Raw genomic sequence first — 10856 nt, 5'->3', positions numbered from 1 at the left:
TTATTTGGCTTTGTTGCTATAAATAGAAATGTTAAGGCGGATCCACAAATATCAAGCAAGGAAAGCCCAGGAAAGCGGCCACACAAGCACTTTCCTTGACGAGCAAGGTTCTCACAGGTCGAGCAGCCTCACGTGGAAAATGCTTCGCGAGGCTGCTCGCTCTATGTTGTCCCAGCTATTAAATAATCATTTTTAGAACATAACAGCTATGATGTTCTTAACGGTAGTTTATGTAAAACAATAATTGTTTTATTTGTAGACGCATGTTTCCGACGGTGCGCGTGTCGTTCGGCGGGTGCCGCGCGGAGGCGCGCTACGCCGTGCTGCTGGACGTGGTGCCGGTGGACGGCAAGCGCTACCGCTACGCCTACCACCGCTCCTCGTGGCTGGTGGCCGGCAAGGCGGACCCGCCCGCGCCCGCGCGCCTCTACCCGCACCCCGACTCGCCCTTCTCCGGCGACCAGCTGCGCAAGCAGGTCGTCTCCTTCGAGAAGGTCAAGCTCACCAACAACGAGATGGACAAGAATGGACAGGTACCATGAGATAAATAGCTTAAAATAAGATTATATTGCAGCCAGTAACTTAATTTTGTTAATAGGTCCACCAAACTGGATATAGCACTACAAAAATAGAAATGGTTATTCTATGGTAATTACCATATTGTAAAGAAACGCAATGATAGAAGTGTTAGCTAAATTACTAGATACATTTTATATCACAACTCAAATCAGTACTAAATATGACATAGCGCAACTCAGATAAAATATTTTATAGAATGATTCTGTTATCCAACCTAATAATAAACAATTGTTCCAGCTGGTATTAAATTCCATGCACAAATACCAACCGCGGATCCACCTGGTGCTCCGACGGGAGGGCGCTATCAACGCTCCAATAACTGATCTCGAACAAGAAGAATTCAAGACGTTTATATTCCCCGAATGCGTTTTCACCGCTGTCACAGCCTACCAGAACCAACTGGTAAGTAGAGCATAAAGCATATTATGATCTATCACTACTTCAAGTTTTAGGTAATTCTAATTTTAGACAACGTTTAAATAACCGCAAGCAAACTATTGCAAAAACTCGGAGAGATAAGCAGGACTCGAATACACTAAACTTCACTACAAAAACAAGCGATTAGAACACGTGACAGTCCTATAGGTGTTCTAGTATTATCTCGACGATCTCGAAAATAGATCACAGGACATATCTGAAATGGCAGTGGGTTGCTCAGCGTATCGACATGTATTTCGGTCGCACTAATTGCATCTCGCTGAAAGGCATGTCCAGCCAGACTTTGTTCACAAAGGAACGCATTTTTGTCGATCGCGCGGCCACACGCGGGCGGCAACGTTGATGGACGGACGGCGCGTCGGACAACCGACCAGGGTGACGAGTAAAGTTTTCACCTGAACTAAATATAGGCGAGCCGATGGGCATTCGCTAATGTGCTCCATTGTTTATTGGGGCCGGGGTTTCCATCGCAATATGATCAATTAACAGTCGAATAGGAAGGAGTACCTGGAGACCATCAAATCTGTGATATTCTTTATTTATAATTGTGATAATTGCCAAAATATTAATAAAACAACAAGGATATTTATCTGGAAACCCTTATACACCCATTTGAGGTGTATCTTCTATCATCAGAATAATAGAACAATAAAGCCAAAAACCAAAACAAAAAAGTTCCAACTATCGTTTAAACGCATTTCATAAGCATAATTTACGAGATGCGTTTGGCTTATCGTGTAGCTCGCAGTATCTTTGTATCGGCTCATATCGGCGCACATGTCGCCACGAGCAATTAATTCCCTGTCACAGAAGCGTTTGGGCGTCTCCGTGTTCCTCGTTTTGTTTCCACCGCGCGGTAATTAGGACGTTTTGAGGTTCATAAAGGAAGCGTTACTTTATATCGACAACGCGGCACATAAATCTTCATTCATTCGTTAATTAGCTACTGCGTTTCGGTAATTATTTACATGAAGTTCATGGTTTCTTAAATTAAATCTATTGTGGTTTGACTTAGAATTTACTAAAATAGTTACCTACTTGTAACGTGACATTGTTGAGCTTTGTTCTTTGTTTAATAATGTTATCTCATATAACACCATAATATGAATTTCTTATAATATTATAATTCTTAAACATAATTAGTATTCAGTCATAATACAACAATGTCTATGCATCTTAATTAGGAACAGACTAATGCAGATGATAATTTCATTGACCACCTACGTTTAGTAGGAATGGCTCCCTTGTGTAACATTATTGATAGCTATTGATTCAAATGTGCCTAAAATCTACTAAATTATTGCTGATGCTCCTCCTTGTCCACATCGATTAGGCATTATACGTATCGAGAAGGCTTTTTATAAACATAGATATTTTAATTCATCTTAAGTTTACTGTTTATCATAGATGAATAATGCAAATCCTTAAAGATTCGACATTAATGTGATATCAATTTTATGTATTTAAAAAGATATCATTCATAATAAAAGTTGGATTATGTCACACGCACCATCGATCAGTCATAAATTAGCAATATCAAAAGTATTAAAAGTTTTATTATTTGTCTTATTTGGGAACATTCAATAAATCCCAGTACCACAGAATGTGGAGCGGTATCGGTGCTTCGATCAGCTCAATTTGGCTGACGTCACATCTCTGACAGTTAAAACATTTGTCGAACACAGATAGTGTCAGTGATAAGCCAATCCCTTACAACAATAAGAAAACACTTAACGTGTTTGCACCTGCGCCTCTCGATATATCTTACGCCCGCATAACTTGACGCGTGACAAAAAATCTGATATCTTGAAGCAATCGCAGCATTTACATATTCAAATTGTGATATATACGATCTGAAACAGAACTACTAACACCTTGCAAGGAATTTACGGCATTTTTGTTAATGAAGCAACAATCGGTAGCAAAATGTTAAGATTTTGACTATTCAAGAGATCAAGTTGAGATTTATCATACACATTTTTATCGTGTGAGTATTTTTCAAGAAATTATGTGATAATGTTTTTTTTTTACTATTAATTTAAGACTTCCTAATTATAAAATAAGTAGAGACCGGCTCTAGCTCAACGAGCTTTTGTGAAAAACAAAATAATAAATTTAAATGTTTGACCATTTTGGTATTATCTTTAAAAAGCGTTTAAAAAAACCAAGAGTAGGTACATCAACACTTTTTTTATTAATATTATACAGTGTAAATACAATAATACATTTACAATAATTAGCTACCGCGCATTTAGTTAACGCTAATGGAACCGGAAAATTAAACGCATCTTAAATAAAATGTTTTACACATTCACAGACTGACAGTCTGATCTCAAAACGGGTTTAGCTTTATTATAAAGTATTTCGAAGGTTGGAACGGTTACATTATTGTTGGATAAGACAAAGTTTTCAATAAATTACAAATAACATGAAGTTAAGCGGACAAAAGCTCTACTTGATAAATATTCTAACAATTTTTTAAAAACATTATAAAATCTGTCACTAACTTTATAGCTGACGTTAGAATCGATACAAAATGAAACATCATTATTGGTGCTTTATCATTCCAGACCGTAGATATAAGACAAGATAAGATCGTTGAGTAAAAAAATATGAATAGTGTTTTTTTGTGCGTCGCAGTGAGACGCAGCGTCGCCGAGAGCGCCGCGGGGTGGTTTCCGACTAAACCTATGCTTTACACCCACCACAATGTTCGTGAACAATCCTTTGTCAGGAATTCGATTCGGAGGAGGTGACAATGTTTGTTAGACTTTACGCATTCTCCACACAATGCACTTTTTTAATAGCCGATGACTTGTGAATTTGTTATGATCGATCGTTCCGTGGAGGATCGCGGATGGCATCCTGCGGTGACTGATTGGGAGTATACAAACATACTTAACGTCTTTGAACGGTGTCAATGTTTTGTTTGTTAAATAATTCATTAATAATACAGAGCTGCTCAACAGTTCCCATCAGTAAAAGTCTTATTTGTTCTTATTCACGCCACTTATACGATTTCAAGAATGAAAAGATAATCACAAAAATAACTTGCGCTTAACCGAGAGCATCTATGCGTTAATGCGATCAATAGCTACTTAATTGAAATTTATATCTCATTTCTCAGTATCAATAATCAATATTCTAAAACCAAATCCGAAGCTATTCTCGCATTGAGCATCTATAAACGGGTTTCACTCAGACACAATCGAACAATATAAAGAAGGAGTAAAGGCAAACACAATTTCAATAACAAAAGGGAGCCATGACAAATAAACATATTTCACGGGCCAAAATGGCTGCGGTCAGGTGTCATGAGGTGTCCCTCCCTCCCTCGGCCCGCGCGCCTCACCCCCTCACATCTCTTTTTCTTCAAATAATCGATTCATTTTTATGAATACGATACTTTTATATTTGTCAACGTGCTACGTCCATGAGATTATAAAAAGTAAGCTTATAAAATGACAAATGTATTGAAGACCCAGCGCAATATTACCTGTATATTTTAATTCTATTTTATACGAAATTTGCATATTTTGATAAAACTGATCCATTGAAATATAAGTTAAGGATGTAGCAAATTAGTAAAAATATGGGGATAATGTTTTTTTTTTCGATGATTAAAATATTTGATTAAAGCCAGTAGTGTCTCAGCTAATCTCTAAATCCGTTCATTTTTCAAGCAATAATACGGCGCGATAACACGAAACCAACATAAGTCAAGTAAAAATACAAGAAGTCAACGTACTTGCTTAAGAGAGGATTTAAAATAATTTAACATGAAATTATTTATTGGTGTTCCATCTCTTTCTGCCTCATGCCATTGGGCAGTTAGTGGGAAACTGTGATCTCTTTCTTACTTGCCATCGATCACACGAGGTGTGACGTCACGCAGAGCCGTCGTGTGCGGCCGGTTTGAATTTATTGCGTCTGCGCACCGAGCCACCACAGAAGAACTACATTTATTGTACCCACAATGAGCTTTATAATTATTTACATAAAATATTTACCTTTAACTCACAATATCTTTGAATTAATTGTCATATCCCGGAAAATTATGTTGATATTTCAAAATTATGGCCTGCATTCATCAAACGTTAGGGTATAGCTGGGTCCTTCATGTTCAATGGAGTAGGTATGTCATATATAATTGAGCTGAGAGGATGAGTGAATTAAATTCTTATTCATATCCATAATGCGAACTCCTTTCTACACTTCATTTTATCTTATGATTTATGACGAAGTCCTAATCCTAATTTGTATCCCAACTGGCACTGTCAAATTAGACAGATCTGTCCGTTAATAATAATAAATAATGTGTTCATCGAGTTAATTAATTTATATTTGAAATGTGGCAAATAGCCTATTCAATAATATTCAGGCTCTACAACAATAATTGCGGACATGAATGTAAAGTTGATTTCATACTGACCGTGGGCTCTCTGAAAGATCTGATAACACGTCTTAATAATGACGATTCTAACTAAAATGAATCTATAAATTATAAATAGATATAAATTGCTAGTAGCCATGTGGATGGGCAGAATTCTAATAAAGGTGGCCACGGAGATAGCAGAAAACTTATACAACCTGCACTGCATTTCATTAATAATCTCTATTGGGAGCATACGAGACAGCTTACAACTTATTGAATTGTTAGATGAAGATGAAGGGCTATAATATTTATAGTACTTACATATCTGTTAATACTTTAGTTAGCTATTAGATTTTAAATCTGTGATAGCTCAATATGAAATCTCCAATAGTTATTAAAAAATATAGCCTGAAGTTGAAACGTATTTTCCTTTACTACCTTAATCATTATTAGATGTTAAATGAGATGTCAGGACGCGAAATAATGCTCGTCAGTGGTCGTACAGCTCCATAAGTTTAATCTATTTAATGTTCAAAGAGACATTCTACATATATTTTATCTCATTATAAATAAAAGCAGTTCCACGAGCTATCAATGCCTCATAACTAATTCCAGAACACTTGCAAAATAATAAAGCATCGGTTTTCTCGAAAATGTCGTTTACAAACCTCACAGCTGTTGGCCGTTTAAAATTTATTGTTTTTGCCATAATAATATAACGCGTCACGTAAGCTATAGGTACATAATATTATGTTGATTTTAATTTTCATCTTCAAACATTTTACATTCTGGAGAAAGGTTGTTTTATTTTTCTCTGGACATCAGATTTACGGCTGCATTGACGTTTTGTACGGATTCCTCTTTTGAAAAATAGACGAAGAAATTTTGTTTACCTATTAGTCTTATTTTCCTTATTAACTCTGTTCTAAAATCCCTATATAGATCAACATTAACTTCCACTTATGATATTCGGATATTTACCTTTACCAAAAGTATATTATTCAACATTAATGATCACAATAAGGAGCCACAAATTAATGCGAAGCAATAAATAGATATGTGCATCGTTCATCACGGCCCTGCATCAGTCAATGGCGGCGCAGAGCTGTGACATTTATTTATTCCACTGAATATTCCCGTTTTATAACACACCGCATTCCCTGTTTACACGACAGGCGACAAACGTTTTTGTTTTGCCGTTTTAAGCCGTTCTGACAGACAAATTCACTTTTGTGATTTTTTTTTTTACTTTAGTATAACACAAGAATTCATCATGTACCTACTTCAACATTTTTCCCTAATACCAGATGATTACATGGTCAACTTTTAATGCTCGTAACATTAAATATGTATGTTATTATAATAAAGAGAAATTTTAGTTAACAAAAGTTTTAATAAAACGCAAAGTATATGATAATGATGGCGTCTATTAAAACGCACATGCACGCCGCTAAAGTTTCCCTCTTTACGACTTTTTATGGACTTTTTTCTGGCGCGAGAATAATGTCATTAAGGCGCCTTTAATGTTGTCAGTGAGCAGGAGCGGCATGCCGCCCAAGGCGAACGTTTGTTGATACTTAAATTAGGTTGTTTTGACACGCCTCGTCCTTATGTTTGTACTAAATCTAATAAACGTTCGTAGCGAGAAAGCGATCCATTCATTATTCTGTTTGTACTCCCGCTGATGTATGTTTCTTATATTTGTTAAACGACTTTCTATTGATATCGGACAGGTCCTGAGTCTTGTTACGTTATTGGCATTTTAACTATTCTTATCGCTAAGTGTAACTTTATGAAAAACTGAAAAGATGTATTTTGAAATACACTCATACATAAAGGACTTTTTTTTATAGATATCTCATAGCATAATTTGAATAATGGATGTATCATGAGTGATATGCAAATTGTTATTGTATAGAATACCTAGGTATTTGTTCTATGGCATTGTGTAGGACATTCTTTCAAAAGCTACTACACGGTCTCACGCGCACTCATTACGTCAGGCGAAGGCGCGAAGTCCATTGTAGTCAATGTGCACCAGGTGGGTGTGCAAGTGTAAGTAGCTGCCTGACCCTCGACATCTCTCCTGCTTCCCAATTTGACGGAACGACGTGTTCTCTCGGACAATCGCAGCTCATTGTGCCTTCATGACAAAGCATTCATTCATACCCGTGACATGTTTCGAAATGTTCCAAACCGATGTTTGAACTGTTCGTAAAACCCAACGTCTACTCTCTATTTTTATAATCATTATAACACGATCGAAAGTGTCGTAGACTTGACGCGAACGACACGATAATTTGGAATGTTTATTATTTTCTTTGATCCGGAACAATACTAGTGTAGCATTTGTTCAGATATTTTATAGGTTAACGCGCATCTATCACAGATCAAACAGACACATAAATATTTTTAAGAGGAAAATAATTAGTTCCCTAAGCTCCACAGTGCTATTTTTAAATTTAAAAATAACATTCCCACCAAACACCTACAGTTAGTCCCAAATTATTTCGTTCCTTCGAACTAGCCAATACACCTTACAATTATCTCAAACAGGTAACATTCTCATATGACTCACGTGGCGAAACAGCGCTAAATAAAATATCAAGACAAAAGTGTGTTGAAAATAATACAGCGCTGATCGCCATTAGAGAATAGTTGTACCGATCAGGCTGGTCGAATCACTCGGCAGATAATTACTGGCCCGTCACCGTCGGCTGGTACGCGAACTGCTGAAAGATTGACACGTGCGAGACGGCTGCCCGATGACTTGTTTATTGCGAATACTGTTACGCCAAATTTCCACTATGCCAATTGGAACGACTGTCCAATAAGATGATAATTAAAATTGCTTCTCGCCAGGCGACTAGTATAACTGCACGCTTTCCCGTAAACTGTGTTTATTATGTTCAATTCTTATCCTAGTTCGTGTGTCAGCGACAAATTGGATTGAATGTTGCGTTTATTCAAATAGCTCAGGTCACCAGACATTCTATTTACAAAGTATCGTTTGAATGGCTCCAGGTTTGTGGATATTTGTCGTAAATATTATTCACAAATTGTACGGAGCCCCAGCGGGAGCGCCGCGCAGCGAGGGGGCGATTTCTCATCGTGTAACTTGTGCAAAGCCAAACACATTTTTAACACCTCGGCCTCTATTTAAATCAAACAAAATACTTTACGAGTACGTCGACTTAATTCAATGCGCATTCTTAAACTGTGTTGCTACGTACCAAAGTACTTAATTAACTCCAGCTTTTTTATAAAATACATACTAGGTTTCAGCCCGCGGCTTCGCCCGCGCAGTCAAAGAAAAACCCGCATAGTTCCCGTTCCCGTGGGATTTCTGGGATTCCGTCATTTTCCCGGGATAAAAAGTAGCCTATGTCCTTTCTCGGGTATCAAAATATCTCCATACAAAATTTCATGAAAATTGGTTTAGTAGTTTAGGCGTGATTGAGTAACAGACAGACAGACAGAGTTACTTTGCATTTATAATATTAAGTATGGATTTGTAGCGAACGAGTAAATTAGAAATTATATTAGGTTTTGTGATGATTGTGATGTTGTGTTTTGTTTGATTGTTGTGTTTTGGGATGATTGTGATGTTTCTAATGAAATCTAAAAAACTTTTCTTTGTTACAGATAACAAAACTCAAAATCGACAGTAATCCATTCGCAAAGGGATTCCGCGACTCTTCTCGCCTCACAGAATTTGAAAGGTAAATAAATATCTACTATGTATAAAGAATATTCCGTGCTAGGAGAAATTGTGTGAAAAGTGAAATATCAGAAATGTATTTGAATATAGTAATAACAAACTCGCTCAGTGGAACGTTGGCAGTGTATCATTGAAAGCATGAACATTCATTAAACCTCATTACCTGTATGACAGAATTCGGTATCAGTTCACTGATCTCATTGGCCACGCTCTCAGAAACAAACGCAGCGACACTGATTGATGTCTGTGCGTACACAATTACGTCTCTATCTTTACTTCATAGATAATCGATTAGATGCAAATGCACTGGCCATAGGAAGCTTATAATTTAGTTCAAACTCTCATTTATACGACTGCGTAATTTTATCCAGTTTCATATCTTTTCCAATCTCTCCACTTTGCTCCGCAAAAGCACAATTATAAACATGCATTTCATTTTTTATTTTTCTTTGTTGAGATTCTATATCACCGGAGAGCACGAAAGGCCACCAACATTCCCTGACGATGCGCGTTTCAGCGCGGCGAATTATAGGTAGATACATTCTCTTATTAAAAAAACTTACCACAGCCTATTCTATTATTCAATATAGTATATGGTATTAAACGCTAATTTGTTTTCAGGGAGACAATGGAGTCGATGTTGGCGGAACAGCACTATTTAAGATCCCCTTTGCGGCCGTTTGATCTCGATCAGCACAACAATAATTTGACACTGGAGGAGAAAGCGATACTGGCCGCTCGGTCACAACTGTTCCTAAGAGCTGCTTATCCTCTGTATGGAGTACCAGCAGCCGCTCTCTGGGGTCAATGGGCGTGTTTAGCCCCGCAGCTTCTAGCCCAGCAGCATTTGGCATCCGGATCGGGGCTACAGCTACCTCGGCCGGTGTATCCAGGGGGAGTGCCCGCGCCTCTGTCGCAGCACCGGTTCTCTCCATACCCTCCGCGAAGGTCATCGCCAGGGTCGTCGCCGGACTCGTTGCGGGACCCCAGCCCTCACCCCCTCCCCCCACATCCTCCGCACACGCCTCACACACCGCATCCCCCACATAGTCCGACTTAAACGTTCTTAGATTTAAAATAAAAACAAATTATTTATCAGTATAGTGATGTTCTTGGACAGAATGGGTAGAGCTTGTCAGGGCAAATGAATCATTTGTGATCAATGTTTAAAAGACTATTTTATGTTTAAACGTGCTTGATTTTGGTGATTTTAATATTATAACTAACAAATAAATTAACTAGTAGATACAATAATGTACAAATGTATTATTACGCGTAATCTGAAAACAATAAGATTTCTATTAAAAGGCAATTGCTACAATATAAAATATTATCTCAAAATATGTATGTGGTTTTCTCATTGTAAGCTAGCTAGCATCGCATCGTAGCGTAAATACTTGTTTAGAGCTGAAAAGTTGATATTGTAAAGTCGGTATAAGAAATTGACGGATGTAGAAAGATCAATAACTACAAGTATTGTAAAATTGATCTGAAATTGAAACCGTGTACCTATTTTATGGATGCTTAACATTGTGTTACTATCGTAAAGCACCTCTGTAATATATTGTAATATAATTAATATTTAAATGTTATTTAAGACTGTAATTATTGTTGTAACATCATTTTTTGTTCCTAATTATTTTCTGTAGCAATAATTTCGTAATATTACTCATGTTATAATCGGTAGTGTAAAAATGAAAAATACATGATTAGATAGAATTGTCTTGGTATTTATTTTATAAA

General features: G+C 37.0%; 1 protein-coding gene across 1 annotated transcript; it reads left to right on the top strand.

The window, feature by feature from the left end:
• Positions 1–263: 263 nt before the first annotated feature.
• On the top strand, positions 264–10626 carry LOC149910298 (T-box transcription factor TBX20-like). The gene is made up of 5 exons (XM_090107727.1): positions 264–533; positions 817–981; positions 9038–9114; positions 9571–9645; positions 9735–10626. The coding sequence occupies exons 1-5, from the start codon at positions 264–266 to the stop codon at positions 10171–10173; spliced, it is 1026 nt and encodes a 341-aa protein (XP_089963853.1). The 3' UTR covers positions 10174–10626.
• Positions 10627–10856: the final 230 nt, after the last annotated feature.

Source organism: Colias eurytheme, chromosome 2 (genome assembly GCF_061535395.1).
Source record: "Colias eurytheme isolate Ceu_HAF_F1 chromosome 2, ilColEury1 Martin Lab GWU primary, whole genome shotgun sequence".
Taxonomy (NCBI): Eukaryota; Metazoa; Arthropoda; class Insecta; order Lepidoptera; family Pieridae; genus Colias; species Colias eurytheme.
This window is presented reverse-complemented; position numbering and strand designations above follow the sequence as displayed.

Bases quoted from the DNA above. Each gene is read 5' to 3' on its own strand.
- LOC149910298 (XM_090107727.1), top strand. From the start codon at position 264: ATGTTTCCGACGGTGCGCGTGTCGTTCGGCGGGTGCCGCGCGGAGGCG. The intron at 534-816 runs GTACCATGAGAT...CAATTGTTCCAG, and splicing joins AGATGGACAAGAATGGACAG to CTGGTATTAAATTCCATGCA. The intron at 9,646-9,734 runs GTAGATACATTC...ATTTGTTTTCAG, and splicing joins TTCAGCGCGGCGAATTATAG to GGAGACAATGGAGTCGATGT.